At 41.1% G+C, this 16,243-nt stretch overlaps 1 protein-coding gene across 2 annotated transcripts in view; it reads left to right on the forward strand.

Moving 5' to 3' along the window:
• LOC138983647 (adventurous-gliding motility protein Z-like) overlaps positions 1-16,243 on the forward strand; it is a 165,972-nt gene that overhangs the window by 97,819 nt on the left and 51,910 nt on the right. For both annotated transcript variants that reach the window (XM_070356930.1, XM_070356936.1), the window contains 3 exons: positions 12,989-13,030; positions 13,579-13,680; positions 14,906-14,992. In XM_070356930.1, coding sequence (XP_070213031.1) covers positions 12,989-13,030; positions 13,579-13,680; positions 14,906-14,992 — 231 coding nt within the window. The remainder of the gene's footprint in view (positions 1-12,988; positions 13,031-13,578; positions 13,681-14,905; positions 14,993-16,243) is intronic.

Genomic DNA, 16,243 nt, shown 5'->3' on the forward strand with positions numbered 1-16,243 from the left:
GTGATACAATTACATCAAGAATTATCTTAAAACTTCACACTAAGATTTAGTGCACTTTGTATACACTTTACATTGCAGCTATGTAATCAAACTTCAATAATATACAACATAGTAAATCATTTACCTTAAGAGACCCGTCTCTTGAAAGAGTGAATTTGTCCCAGACAAATTTGACACCCGCTAAGACACCTTGCTCGGTCGAGCCTCTATAGCGTTGTGACGATATCAAACCAAAACCAGCTACATGTCTCATACTCGTAACACAACTCATGACAAGCTAAAGCCAGTTTTGAATAACGCTCTCCTTGTCACATACGCCTGGCGCTTAAACATTTAGGGAGGTTAAAAACACGACGGCCTACATAAACCGAATCTCATACCCACATCTTTGTGACAAAAGTCTCGGAACAGACCTCCTGTCAGCAGCTGACCAACAGAAACACCACTTTGCGAAAGCATCTTGGAACACACTGGAGGAATACATCAGCTGTCGAAATTCAGTGTGGACAGTGTTGCTGAATGCTGACAGAATGACAACATTTAATTGCCCTAAGTTCATGAAATCCAGCATCTGCAAGCATTCACTCGGAATGGAAATCAGACTAAAAATGTGTGATGCACCAGCGGCAGCAAAAACAGTGCCGATCGGCCAAAAACGAAAACGTGGGCGCCCATCCAAAGCCAAGCCAGCGTTGATAAGGCAGTAGAGACAGTAATAGTCTCTAGTACAAGTCTTCCGAATGTCTTCTGCAAGGGTCAGGGTCAGGGTCCTGTAAAGCCATTGCAACCATGCCGGAGAGAACACTCGCTGTTTGGACGTCTGCTTACCAATGCAGACGCCATCAAATCTGGTAACCTCATCTATGTTGCTGTAATAGTCAGAGGGTCAGACATGCCGATATTTGAACTGATTATACTTTTTTTTTTGCTCAAATTATTAATTTTTGTGATGAAAAGTGTTGTTTTTTTTTAATATAAATTTTGTGAGAATATAGTATTTTTTGTGATGAGAAAAGTATTACATTTTGTGATTAATAATTTGGTTTTTTGAATAAATATTTTGTGATGAATCAATTATTTTTTGTGATAAAACATCTATTTTTTTGATGAAAAAAAATATATGCGATAAAGTTTCTTCTTTTTCTCTTTCTTTTTACATTTAGTCAAGTTTTGACTAAATGTTTTAACATAGAGGGGGAATAGAGACGAGGGTCGTGGTGTATGTGTGTCTGTCTGTCTGTGTGTGTGTCTGTGTGTGTGTGTAGAGCGATTCAGAGTAAACTACTGGACCGATCTTTATGAAATTTTACATGAGAGTTCCTGGGTATGATATCCCCAGACCTTGTTTTCATTTTTTCGATAAATGTCTTTGATGACGTCATATCCAGCTTTTTGTAAAAGTTTGAGGCGGCACTGTCACATCCTCATTTTTCAATCAAATTCATTGACATTTTTGTAAAGCAATTTTCGATGAAGGCCGGACTTTGCTATTGTATTTCAGCTTGGTGGCTTAAAAACTAATGAATGAGTTTGGTCATTAAAAATCGGAAACTTGTAATTCAAATTATTTTTTTATTAAACGATCCAAACACAATTTCATCTTATTCTTCGTCATTTTCTGATTCCAAAAACATATACATATGTTATATTTAGATTACAAACAAGCTCTGAAAATTAAAAATATGAAAATTAATGATTAAAATTAATTTTCCGAAATCGATTTAAAAACAATTTTATCTTATTCTTTGTTGGTCCTTGATTCCAAAAAACCCCGTGCGTTCAGTTTCATTCTGTGAGTTTGACAGCTTGACTAAATGTTGTTATTTCGCCTTACGCGATTTGTTTTAATAATATCTACATACTCCTTATCACGCAACAACGAGTTGTTAAATTTCCAATAGGGTTTACCTCTAGGTTTCTCTTCAGATTTAATTAAGTGAAATATACACTGGGTTATGGTCCGATCGATCCTCATGTAATCTTAAGATCATCTAATCAATCAATCAATCAATCAATCAGTCTATCAGTCAGCCTCTCTCTCTCTCTCTCTCTCTCTCTCTCTCACACACACACACACACACAAACACATACACACACACATACACACGCACATACACACATACATAAACTCATACACACACACGCACACACACACACACACACACACACACACACACATACACGCACACTCACACACACACACACACACCCACCCACACACACACACACACACACACACACTCACACACACACACACACGGGCGCGCGCACAAAGACACGCGTGTGAGCACACACATGTTTTCTTGTTGGTATACGAGGGTTGTGCTGGAAGTTCTTAGAATCTCATATTTGCGCATAGCTCATGGTTAACTTGACCACGCCATTTTCTCGAAGGATCCTTCCTGAGCTACGACACACTTTAACATTCTGTAGAAATACCTTTTAAACATGTCGGCGCGAGCGGTTTTGCCGATACCCTCAATGTCCCTCGTTTACTCTCGGACAGCAGCACCAGGGCTCTCCTAACGGTTTGCTCGGAGCTTTTTCTTTAAATGTAAAAACGGAAAACGTCGAAAGGGCCCAATTCAGGAAAATATAGTGAACGGAACATCAGGCAGACATCCTAATCTGTTAAAAATTCGATTGATGTGGGAGCTGTGTAAAACGGGACATTGCAATGGAGTAGCATCAACCCTCAAGTACCTGTGTTTGGCGCCAAGCTTTAAAAAACCACGGGCAGGCAATGATGCATGTACTGCTCTAAGGTTACTGTACGCTGCTCCCCTTTTAGAATTGTGGCGATTTGTCCTTTAAAATTTTTTGGTACCACTTTCTTCTTGCCAGTGTTCCGAGATCACCAATGGATTGGGGTGGAGCCGTTCAGGAACATCAAAACGGCTGATTGATGTGTTGCAAAGGGTCAGATTGATAGACCCAAGTTCCTAACGCCTGTGACAACCTTCACAAACTCCTTACACTCTCTATAGTGACAATTGGAGAATATTTGTATGCACATTTCGAGACATACCTCCTTTTGTTCACCAAAAAGGTCACGGCACCCTCTGTCTGCAACGCTTGTGTACCCGTAAAGGCTTGTGCCAGATCACATCGATGGGTGCCGATTCAATTATCTATGTGTCCTTTACCTCCATGTGTGTGATTCGTGCATCATCTCTTCAACTTTTTAACGGCAGCAACGTTTGTAGCAGTAACATCATTCAACTGTCGGTCTGGGCGGGTGTCATCTTAGAAGACGTGTCTACCCGATTTAAATTCATTGTACCAGTTGTAAGTACATGTACTCGCTTTGGTAAGAGTGTTCTTCCCTCAAAATTCCCACAATATGCAGTAGGTGTGAGAAACATAACAATCCTTTTAGAGATGTTTATACATCATTGTTGTAAACTCCCTTTTTTTTAGCTCCTTGACAGTCAAGTAAACATGGACGGGTAGTGTTCTTTAAAAGCTGTTTTCTTTGTCTTTCCTCTGGGAAACTTTGAAATACATGAAAATGTGTGTCATCGCCGATGAAAGATTGCAGTATGCATACGTCATTGTAAATATCATGAGGCATTGCCAGGAGCTTGGAGTCTAAGGACTTCCAGAACACCCTACGTATTGACCTGTGTCTAAATGATGCTTGTCACGTGCAGGGAAGCTGAGGAGGACAGAGAAAGAAAAAGATAATATGATTACTGACCACGAAGTTCTGGAAGCTGAGAAAAACAGTTCTGAAGGTTTGACGCACATAATTATTCAGTGCATTTCCAGGAAATGCAAAATTCTGGAACCCACTCTCTTTAGACCGTATTTATTTTCAAATGTTCTTTTCATAATGTCAGTGTAAATACTCCTTTGCTTTTTAGACCAGATTTTCAGATTCTACAGGACTTAGATTTGGGAGTTCGACTGTATTAAATTTATCTAATTATGCATAATTATTCACTGACCCATAGAGCCTCACCCCCCCCCCTCCCCCGCCCCCTTCAAAGTGGGTCCTAGTTGACCAAGATTGTGTGAACATCACCATCGTTTGCTCTAGTCTAGATCTCATACACACACACACACACACACACACACACACACACACACACACACACACACACACACACACACACACAAACACAAACGTGCACGTGTTTGTCTTAGCTGTGGGGTTACTTCCCTTCCATTAAACGTCCACACCAACGCATAATAGACAAAATCGAAGCTTCTGTCACATGATCAGCATTATTTAAACCAAAAAAAACATTCTTGAAAACTGTTGTGTCCGTTTCAGTTCACTTTAAAAGCAGCTGACATAATCGGATGGACAGAACTTGAGGAAATACTGCATGCCTGTTGCGAGAACTTGAATTTGCAATGGCTTTCCATTCATGGCATGCACCAATGCATTCCTGTAGTAGTCGTGCTTGTCTTCCTGAAGCCAGGAAATATTTCTGTCAAGGGTGAATGGCGGGTTGGGTTGCAGACGCCCAGTGCAGCTTGCCCAACGTAAACAGTAAGCAAACCATCACAGATACTGTCAGGCTTTTACACACAGTACAAACACCCTTTCATATAAAGGCTGCCATATTCGTAGTGTTCATTAATTAATTCATAATGTTTACATGTGCCAATAATGTTATAAAACTGTACCTGAGGGGATATAATAACGATTGGCTGTAGCTTTCGAACACAGAAAAAAGTATTTTAGTGGTGTTGATAGTGTCGAATGTAAACAGAACAGTCTCAAACGCCATCTTTGGTTTACGAAATGTCACGTAGTGACGTCAACGGTCTAAAAATAGCCCAAGTCCTGGAGAACTGTTGCTAAACAATGCAATAAAGAATTAATTATTTCTCGTAATTGGTAAGGACTTCAAACCTAAAACTTTGCAGGAAGCTTAATTTATACATCCCCGCAACGATGGAAAAAGCCCTGGAAGTAATTAAACTAATCAAATAGGACTATGTCAGCCTTTAAACACTCACCGCTTGAGAACATCCTAGGTGCCCTCCGTAAAGAGCGAACAATTTTCAAAGAATTTATTTTTGCGTGGTTTATCTTACCCCTGAGCCATCGTGAACCCGTGTGATCCAGTTTCCCTTTTTGGCTCACGTAAGTGTAGCCTATGCGATGCTAACTTTTGTCTGTCTGTGCGTGCGTGCGTGCGTGCGTGCGTGCGTATGTATGTGTGTATGTCTGTGGTAGAAACTTTAACATTTGAAGACGTCATATTACATTGACGTCACATTATGACGTACGAGGGTTAGACGTCACGCGATGGAATTACTGAAAGTCTCGGTGATTGTTATTTTGAGCGGGCCGAGACTATTTGGCAGTCGTGTCCATGTAAGTAGGCTACATGCAGACAGACAGATCTAGATCTAGTGTCTCGCTTTCTTGCACAGTTTCACCTATGCTCTTTCTGTGTGTGTGTGTGTGTGTGTGTGTGTGTGTGTGTGTGTGTGTGTGTGTGTGTGTGTGTGTGTGTGTGTGTGTGTATGTGTGACGGAGTGATTGAGTTTGTGTTACTGTGTGTCGATTTCTTACGTGAGCCTTGAAGGCTTCGCCTCTTGTTCACAATGTAGTCGTCAGTTAGTAATTTGAATGCGACTCGATGCGAGCTTATCTGCAATAGCACGTTATTATGTACCTCTAACTATGCACGAAACAAACGGCTTTGGTTCACAAGAACCCTAGCGATGGCTTTTGAATGTTGAGAGGAACTGGCGATATGCATAAACCGTCGTCTGCTACGAGAACCACTACCTTGCGTGACCCTGCTTCCGGGCTTTTCTTTTTTCAAACTTTCAAAACTTCGAATTGTACTGATCTTGTCTTAATGAAAAAAGAATTCTTTTATGATTTAAGAATGTTTGTGTAACAAGCTGTCAATTTATTATTTAGATTTTAAAAGTTAGGTCTGGCGCCAAAACGCACCACGGTCCAAAAAGTGTCCGAGACAATCCACAAAATTATTTCTTTAAAAATTGCTCGCTCTTTACGTATGTTACGCGTGATTGTTCTGAAAAGTGACTATTACATGATTGTTCTGAAAGTCTACTATTTATTTCATCGTAATCATGTAAGCCCTCATACGTGATTGTTCTGAAAGCTTACTAATTTACATGATTGTTCTGAAACTCTACTAAAGGTAAACTTGCTTCACCCGTGAAATGTTGTCAGATATGGAGCAATATGTATACTTTGTGTCTTCGTGGGTTTTTTGGGTGTTTTTTTCTGTGTCCGAGACAGCTTCATAATGCGTGTTTGTGTGTGTTTGAGTTGATCCGTCTCTGCACCCCATTTTTTTAGGTGTAGGGGGTGGGGGAGGTTAGTTCATATCAATTGACACTTTATCAAACCATTTGAATAATTCATATAAAAAGTTCTGCTGGTTGCTGTGTGATACAAAACAAGTCGCGTAAGGCGAAAATACAACATTTAGTCAAGTAGCTGTCGAACTCACAGAATGAAACTGAACGCAATGCAACGCAGCAAGACCGTATACTCGTAGCATCGTCAGTCCACCGCTCACGGCAAAGGCAGTGAAATTGACAAGAAGAGCGGGGTAGTAGTTGCGCTGAGAAGGATAGCACGCTTTTCTGTACCTCTCTTCGTTTTAACTTTCTGAGCGTGTTTTTAATCCAAACATATCATATCTATATGTTTTTGGAATCAGGAACCGACAAGGAATAAGAAGAAAGTGTTTTTAAATTGATTTCGAAAATTTAATTTTTGATAATAATTTTTATATTTTTAATTTTCAGAGCTTGTTTTTAATCCAAATATAACATATTTATATGTTTTTGGAATCAGCAAATGATTGAGAATAAGATGAACGTAAATTTGGATCGTTTTATAAAAAAAAATTTTTTTTACAATTTTCAGATTTTTAATGACCAAAGTCATTAATTAATTTTTAAGCCACCAAGCTGAAATGCAATACCGAAGTCCGGGCTTCGTCGAACATTACTTGACCAAAACATGTCTTTTTTTTACATTTATGATGACAAAAATATTCACAGAGAGAGAGCGAGAGAGAGAGAGAGAGAGAGAGAGAGAGAGAGAGAGAGAGAGAGAGAGAGAGAGAGAGAGAGAGAGAGAGAGAGAGAGAGACAGTTGATAAACAAAATACTCCCCCCCACACACACACACACAAAAAGTATCTGGTCTCGCGTGCAAGAACTTTATAGCCCAGACTCTCCACCCATATCGCAACCCTGGCCTTCTCCTCACGTCTCTCATCCCCTCTTCACTTGAATTTTTAGTTCATAAAAATAAAAGATAAAGTTTCATTTGTGAAAATTATTTGTTGTGCCTTTCGTCTTTAAAGGGCTAAAAAGTAGCTTCCATTGCATTTTCCCTCTTTGCCATGCCTTTCGATCCATTTTGGTGACCTAGCCAGATAGCATGGCAAAGAGGAAAAATCAAAAATGTCTATGTGTCCCTTTAATACCTGTAATTAGAGTTTTGAGTTGGGAATACTCAAAAAGAATCATTACATTTTTGAAGATTATAAATATTTTTGTCTTTGAACATTTAATTTAAATTTTGAGTTGAGAACAATAAAGAAGACATGTTCAATGTATGAAACGTATTACTTGTTGAGTTTGTATTCATTGGGCGGGGGTATCATTTAGTATCATTGTATCAAAATATTGTTCCATTTACGTACAGACATACACACAGACAGACGGACAAAGTGAATCCAGTATACCCCCTCCAACTTCATTAGGCTGGGGTATAAATAACAATATCACTTAAGATTTAGTATCATTGTATCAAAATATTGTTCCATATACATACAGACATACACACAGACAGATGGACAAAGTGAATACCCCCCTCCAACTTCATATTGTTCTATATCTGACAACATTTCACGGGTGAAGCAAGTTTACCTTTAGGAGAGTTTCAGAACAATCATGTAAATTAGTAAGCTTTCAGAACAATCACGTATGGGGGCTTACATGATTACGATGAAATAAATAGTAGACTTTCAGAACAATCATGAATCATGTAATAGTCACTTTTCAGAACAATCACGCGTAACATACGTAGGGCACCGTTCCCGTTAGGTGAGCGTTCAAATGGAAGGGTGTTTGTACTGTGTGTAAAATCCTGACACGCTAAAAATTAACAAGACAAAGTAAAAATGTAATTCAACAATATCAGCGTGATTTATTCTAAAGAATGACACTTCAAATGCTGTCAGGTAATACTCTCTTTATCTAAAAAAAAAAATACCGAAAAGCGAGTTTTGTCGGTGGGTGCGTAACGGAACAGCAAGGCACCGCCCATCGTCTGAGTGTGCAATGCCGACCGCTCACTTGAAATCTAAAATGATCAAAGTTCGGAAAAATCAAGTGAAATTGCGCCACTTGCTTTACATCAAATGTATCTTTACGTTATTTCCCATCCGTCTGGAGTGGGTTCTAAATCTGTCGCTCTCTGTTCAACGAGAAAAAGCGAAGCAACCGAAACGCATGTTCAACATGGTTTATCTTGTGAGATTGTTGTGTGTCAAAGGCATTTGATCTGTGAATATTCATCACGTCAGGTGTGTTACTCTGATTGGCTGACTCGGGTCACGAGAATTCTTTGACTGACAGGCATAATAAGGTAGAAGCGCTCAAGTTCCCATTGCGGCTGTTTCTGTCTGCGGGGTTGCTTCGAAATTTCTTTTGGTCGCATTAAACGGTAATAAAACCTATATTTCTAATATGCTGACTGTTAGCAAATGATAACAGACATGTCTTACAAACACCCCCCGCGGGTTAGGGGGAAGAATTTACCCGATGCTCCCCAGCATGTCGTAAGAGGCGACTAACGGATTCTGTTTCTCCTTTTACCCTTGTTAAATGTTTCTTGTATAGAATATAGTCAATTTTTGTAAAGATTTTAGTCAAGCAGTATGTAAGAAATGTTAAGTCCTTTGTACTGGAAACTTGCATTCTCCCAGTAAGGTAATATATTGTACTACGTTGCAAGCCCCTGGAGCAAATTTTTGATTAGTGCTTTTGTGAACAAGAAACAATTAACAAGTGGCTCTATCCCATCTCCCCCCTTTCTCCGTCGCGATATAACCTTGAAAACGACGTTAAACACCAAATAAAGTTAAAGAAAGGCACCCGTTTAATGAACCAAAAGAAGAGATGGTTCTACCAAAAAAATAGATGCTTTCACCAAAAGAAAAGATGGCTTGAGTGACAAAGAATTAAAGTACCAAAACAAAATTTGATCCGCCAAAAGAATTGCTGTCTGAACAAAAAATAAAATAAACTGGCAAAAGCAAATATACTCAGGCAAAAGAAAATATAATCAGGCAAAAAATTGACTACTTCAGGCAAAAGAAAATATAGTTCAACAAAAAAAATGGATAGTAATTCTCCAACACAGTGAAACACTTTGAGAGAGAGGCTGGAAATGTCAAGATTTCTCGGAGTTGTTGAGAATGACATTGTAAAGAACTGGTCTATGGAATGAGCACCAAATGCAACCGCAGAGCACACCGAGATTGCCGAAGCACCACATCGCACACTGAAAATGTGGACAACAGCGTTTCAGTGGGCAACGTCACCAGCTGAGTCGCTGAAGACTGGGAACACGATCTTCGTGGGATCTTCAACCCTGAAAAAGGAGCTCAAGACTGCCATCCGAGAGACCGAAGAAAAGGTTGAATCATCGTCCTGGGCTGACTTCGAGGAGTATGCCACATGTCGGAGTGGAAGATTACGATCAACGAAAACAATCAGTTTTTCTGCAACTGTCCGGAGTTCCTCAAGTGCTACGTGTGTCATCATTCCATGGGCATTGAGATTCGTCTGGAGGTGACCAACCCCCCTGCCCAGGCCAAGACCATCCCAATCGGCCAGAAGCGAAAGCGCGGGCGCCCAAAGCTGTCGAGACCAGCGCTTATCAGGCAGTGAACACACTGATCTTGACTGCTCTGTACACTGATTTTATCATTTTCATTTAACTTTCTTTGGACGTACAATTATGATTATGTTGATATGGAGTGACACTATTTTGTCTCTGAAAGTACACTAAACTTTATATTTTTTGCTGACAGTAGCTATTTTGTTGTTGAAATAATTCGGTTTTTTGTTGAGAATTCTGTTGCAAGTCTCATTTCTTTTTTTGGTAGAATCAATCAGTTTTTTGATAGAAGCATCTATTTTGTGGGTGGAAACATCCGATTTTTTGTTGGAATATCTTTTGCTAACTAAGCAATTCTTTTGGTGAAGGCATCTATTCTTTTGGTGATTTAATTTATTGCCTTAAAGAAAGAAATGTCTCACAAACGATATCAGCATTCGCCTAAAAGGCTCATGCTTGATATCTTTTTTCTCGACATGTCTTGTTATCATTTGCTAACAGTCAGCATATTAGAAATAACTCATAATAACAATATTTACCTTATCATCTTAGTTAATAGTAATAAGATGGAGTTTTAGTGTCTTTCTTAATTGTGCTGTACATGTATACACATACTTTTTTACTTTTTTTTTTAAACATGTGTGTGTGTATGAATGGGAGCAAATGTTTCTTGTGTTTGTTCATTTTTCTACTCCTACCTATCAACATCACCCTGAACATAGTGTATATATATAATCATCTATGAAATTGGACTTTTATCTTTTAAAAAAAGGTGGTCCTAAGTTTTACCTCTTTATCAAATTATGAAATAAAGATGAATTCTTTTATCCCCGAGTACGCTAGTACTTGGGCTCAACAGACTTTAATTGTCTGTCTGTCTGTGTGTGTATGTGTGTGTCTGTCTCGACTTAACAGCTTATTGCTGGGAAACTACTGGGCGCAGTTCGTTCAAAAGTTGATACACTAACTTGATAATAGGTCCGATTGATCGTATTAAAACTTCATAATGTTACCTGGGACCTAAATGCGAAATAAACCACAAAAACGACTTGGCGGTGGGAGGAATTCACACGGAGCAACAGGCAGCCTGATAGAACAGCCAGCCAGCGACACCAGGCTTTGCGCGTTGTGTGTTTGAATAATTTGATTTTTTGTGTACCCCATTTTCTACCAAGCGTTGGTTGCTCGGTCGCGACTGCGGTGGTTTAGAGGTCGCGATTTTGTGTTTTGATTCTTTTCATATTAATTTGTATTTTTTCTTATGGTTTCCTTTGTTTACATATGTTTCAGTGTTTTACCTTCACTTTACATTAAAGAATTTGGTAAAACTACCTGGGGCGTGATAAATGCAAGAATCCGCGAGCCAGGACAGTAAAAGAACTTCGTAGGCCACCAGTTCACCAGTTATGAAGAGGGTCGGCAGTATATATTTCACTGTGATCAAATAAAAGAGAAAGGCCAGTCACCACGCACATCCTCGGCTCGGATGCGATGTATTTATATAGCAAAGGGACGGGCGCCGTGGCGTGGTGGTAAGACGTCGGCCTCCTAATCGGGAGGTCGTGAGTTCGAATCCCGGTCGCTGCCGCCTGGTGGGTTAAGAGTGGAGATTTTTCCAATCTCCCAGGTCAACTTATGTGCAGACCTGCTAGTGACTTAACCCCCTTCGTGTGTACACGCAAGCACAAGACCAAGTGCACACGGAAAAGATCCTGTAATCCATGATGTCGGAGTTCGGTGGATTATGGAAACACGAAAATACCCAGCATGCCTATTCAACGAAAGCGCAGTGAAGCTGACTATGCTCTCAGAGTATAGTGTGGGGAACCCAAATGGGCAAACGAGCTCACACGTAACCAGACAATTCTGGAACGCTGAAGAAGAAGAATATAGCAAAGGGAATGCCTGTAATTCACACAGAGCAATCACTTGGTCTTAAACGTGCACAAGACAAAAACTTTCATACTGGGGGAGCGAGCCAGTCTGAAGAGTAATCGGGTCCAGCGCGAGCGTTTTTTATTGGCCCATCCCCGTTCCAAGTTTATATAAACGTACCCCCCTGTATAATCGTATCCAAAAGTGTTTAACCAAAACTACATAGCGGGCCCATTATCCTGTCACCTCCATTCCTGGGGTCAGGTGCCCCCCCCCCTTTTTTTTTTGGTCCCCCCTTTCCTTCCTTGCCAGATAGCAAATCAACAAAGCTGGTCCCTAATGGACGAACATCCGTGGGACAAGAAGCAACCATCAGGCGGCTGAGCCTGCTGAGGCTGGTATCTGTGCTCGTCAACCCTTGCAAATACAACACCAATATCAATCATTCTGCTGAACTCGCGCGGCATCCGAATTAAAAACAATTGACAACGATTGACTCCAAAAATCGACCTCGCTGATATTTTGCTTATATTTTGTCTGTGATCATTTTGGAATGTGTTGAAACATGTGTGAAAAAATGAGAGAACTCAATCATACAGACTTTATGATACAGAATTTTGAATAATTATGATGACATGCCAAGAATCAGATAAACGAGGGTTGGGTAATTGAATGGGATATCTCACCGGTCAGTTACAATCACAAGACCTATTTTGGAAATGGTATAAATCCCTGGTTTATGCTTGTTGTGATGATGAATTTCTGTTTGAATTATTGTAACGTGTAATTACGTCCTCTTGGGACCAATTGGCCGACATTTGGACCATAGATTAAGAGGAAGCACTCCTTCTTGGTATATGGTTTGGAATTGTATTCATATTATTTGTTTATATTTGTGCTTTTTCGACTCGCCAGCATTTGATTGTCTTGATTCGTCAAACATAGAGATACGCTGCTGCTGCTGCTAATGATGATGATGATGATGATGATGATGATGATGATGATGATGATGATGATGATGATCAAGTCAGAAATGCATGAGTGTGTTCGTGTTTTTAAAGCCCTGAAAGTTCCGCTGTGAGCTTGGTTTCTGTATTGTTCGTTTTTGTGCACACGAGGGTGTTCGTACACAGATGAGTCTGCAAAAAAGTTGACTCTTGGAAATAAATCCCCCGACTCCTCATTAGAACCATTTTAGATTGTACAATTGTTATAACGAATTTCTCTGTGTACATTTTCTTACAGCTGCTATGCGAGACAGGACGAGGCAACTGGAAGAACTGGAAGGTAGTGCATGCGTACTGTACTTCGTATTTTGTTTCGTTTAGTTGACGCAGTCAGTGGAGGGAACATTCTGTATTGGAAGGTACAATCAATGTTCCACTACGATGGAACCCCCTTTTTCGTATGACATTCCGATTCAGTTTAAGTCCCCCCCCCCTTTTTTTTTGTGTCAGACTTTTTCAAAATGTCGTGTTCACAACTGCTCTAAATGTATCTCCGTGTTTAGAGTCTAAACTCCCTGCTTGTTATGACCTGATTTGTTTCGCAGTTTCTGGAGATCTTAGATGGAGAGGGGGGGGGTCCACTACAGATTATTGTAATTTGATTCATTCCATTGATGCTGTTTATATCAATATCATTCATGTCATAGGAATAAACTGTTTGAAAAGCAAGCCATCTGTGCATTTATTTAATTTATTTCCGGGCGTAACGGTTAGGGTATTACTTGCTTCGTCAATTATGATAGATCCATCCAGGCTGTAAGTGTTGCTTGGGATAGGAGAACCACTGTTAAGACCAAAGTCATTTGCAGTGCATGTGTGTGTTGACAGACCAGGTTGCAGCCTTGCAGGCAGAAGTGCAACGAAAAGACAACGATACGTACGGTCTGTTAGACACAGTGGCTCGACAGAGTCGTGCGCTGGAGGGCAAAGGTTTGTTACTATGAGCCTGAGGGATTCAAGCTTTGTGTGTGTGTGTGTGTGTGTGTGTGTGTGTGTGTGTGTGTGTGTGTGTGTGTGTGTGTGTGTGTGTGTGTGTGTGTGTGAGAGAGAGAGAGAGAGAGAGAACCCGGCCATATGGCTGTTAATATGTGTCTGATTGTGTGTTTATCTCAATGTCAACGCCTCCTGAATTTGTCAAACGTTCTGTCCATATATGTGAACATATTTCACTCGAATGTAATATGTACCCTGCTGGGTGTCTGTCAATCACCGGTGTTCTCCTGTGTCCCTTTCATTTACATCTGCGCGTGCGAATACGGAGAGAACCGTTAGAATGATAATCACAGTCTGGGAGGTCTGTCAGGTCAGTTGTTAGAGCACTAGATTTGTGCTTTGAGTCACAAGTTCGAATCGAGGCTGGGATGGACACGGGTCAACCTTATGTCATGACTCATCTTCTTCTTCTTCTCGTTTGCTCCTTCCAGACATCCACTCCTGTGTCACGCACGAATGTCATGACTCAGAGACAGTATCAATGTCCCACCCCCATGTCACTTCGATTATTCTGCAAGAAATGCAGGTGGCTGACCACACGTTAATACTTACCAGGGCCGGACTAGGTAAGTAGTAGGGGGGGGGGGGTTACAGATGGGGGTCCAGGGGGCGAAACCCCTTGGTGGGGGTCCAGGGGGCGAAGCCCCTTGGTAAGGGTTGCAAGGGGGCTTTGCCCCCTTGAAGCTGAACGTTTTTTGATGTTTCTGGAGGGAAAGGAAGCCTCTCCTTGAACGAAAAAGGTAAATTCGACAGCAAGCTGTATAGGCAATGAAGAAGAATTGAGATTGTAAGGACTCATACTTTTCATCACAAAAATCGTTGAAGAAAAATGTCTTGAGGGGGTGAGAGGTGCGATTTCTCCTCGGATTTCATGATGATGCAGATGCAACCCCCCCCCCCCCCTCCCTCCCCCACAAAAAAAAGACAAACAAAAAACGCGTTTGGGAGGTACATGCTTAAGCTAGGGGGGGTTGCGCAACCCCTGTATCACCCCCCCCCCCAAGTCCGGCTCTGCTTACACACTAACCTGGGCAGTGCGACCCTTGTTGCTGCTAGCTTTCCACCTGTGGAGCCTGGATATGAAGCGAACTGAATGTATCAGCAATGGCAGATCAAGTATGCACTGTGTATAGGTTATAAACATAATCATCCAATGTTTCAGAACGTCTGGAGGTAGAACACCAGGACGTGGTCACCAGGCTGAGTGACTCGCAACACCAGTGTGCTACGCTGCAAGCCAGTGTCACAGGTAGGCTGTCTCTCGAGAGATCAACGTGAATTATTGATTGGATTGAGACAGTTTGATATTAATTTGATTGTTTGATGCATTTTAGTTTTTGTAATTAAACATCTTGAATGATGGGGTAGTCCCTCCTCAAGGGTTGACATTTATTTTTTCTTCCTCCTCCTCTCTCTCTTTCTCTCTCTCTCTCGCTCTCTCTCTTTCTCTCTCTCTACCTCGACAGAGAAGGAGGCACGCTTCATGTGCTCCGGCTTTTCAAACATCTGCTTTACGCTACAGTTGTGTTTTCGTGTTTAAAAGTATACGAAAGTGACCATAAGGAATTGCTTAATCGACAGGGAGTAATTTTGTGCTTTGAATGTGAGGATTTCATTAATTATCTTCATCACGATGTGTATTCTCTTTGTGTGATGCCCGATCGGACCGGGCGGTGTGACGTAATGCAGCATCGTGACGCTGGCTCGCCACGCGTGTAGTGGAGCTTATCTGAGAGTATCCCTGTCTGTGCAGCTTTCCTCAGGTCTAGACAGTCTGCCCAGTGTGTGTGTCAGCATGACGCAACTGACTTGTGGTGTGCTCTGTGGTCGTTCTTACTTCCTCTGAGGAGGGGATTTTTCGTGCTCAGTGTCGTCATGCTCCAGTGATCATCTCCCCAGCTGTGGCGTGATTACCCATCGGTGTGTTATGATCTAGTGAGTGTATACACTGTGTGTTGGCTCATAACCAACCCTTAAACAGGACCATGTAAATTTAGTCTGCCCCCCCCCCTCTAACACAATGGCCAAAAGTGATGTGCAAAACCATTCCAAAAGTACTCTCTGAAAAACGCAGAAGTGCCATTACTGTCAAATGTCAGTAAGTATGGCACTTAAACTCAACAGCACCACGGGGGACTGGGTCCCCGTTGTAGATACCAAGAAAGATCCCAAACAGCTGACTTTTGAAATTCCCCAAAAATTGATGCCACTTGCGAGACAGGTACTCTACCTCCGCTATATGCGGGATGTAAACAGTGACGACAATTTCTGTGTGCATTGGGTTGACGAAGCAGATAGTCCATTGCGTAAAATAGATGTGCAGGACAATGACAATCTCAACAAAATACCAAACAATTTGCCTTCCCCAGACCTGTACCGCACCAAAATACAAGTAAAGTGCAATAAAAAGAAACTTGTCACAATCACCATTCACTACACGACCGGCACAATTCTGGTACAGGGTACAAAGTGTATCAATTGGCAGGACACCGAGTTCAGG

This window comes from Littorina saxatilis, linkage group LG1 (assembly GCF_037325665.1).
Source record: "Littorina saxatilis isolate snail1 linkage group LG1, US_GU_Lsax_2.0, whole genome shotgun sequence".
NCBI classification, from domain to species: Eukaryota; Metazoa; Mollusca; class Gastropoda; order Littorinimorpha; family Littorinidae; genus Littorina; species Littorina saxatilis.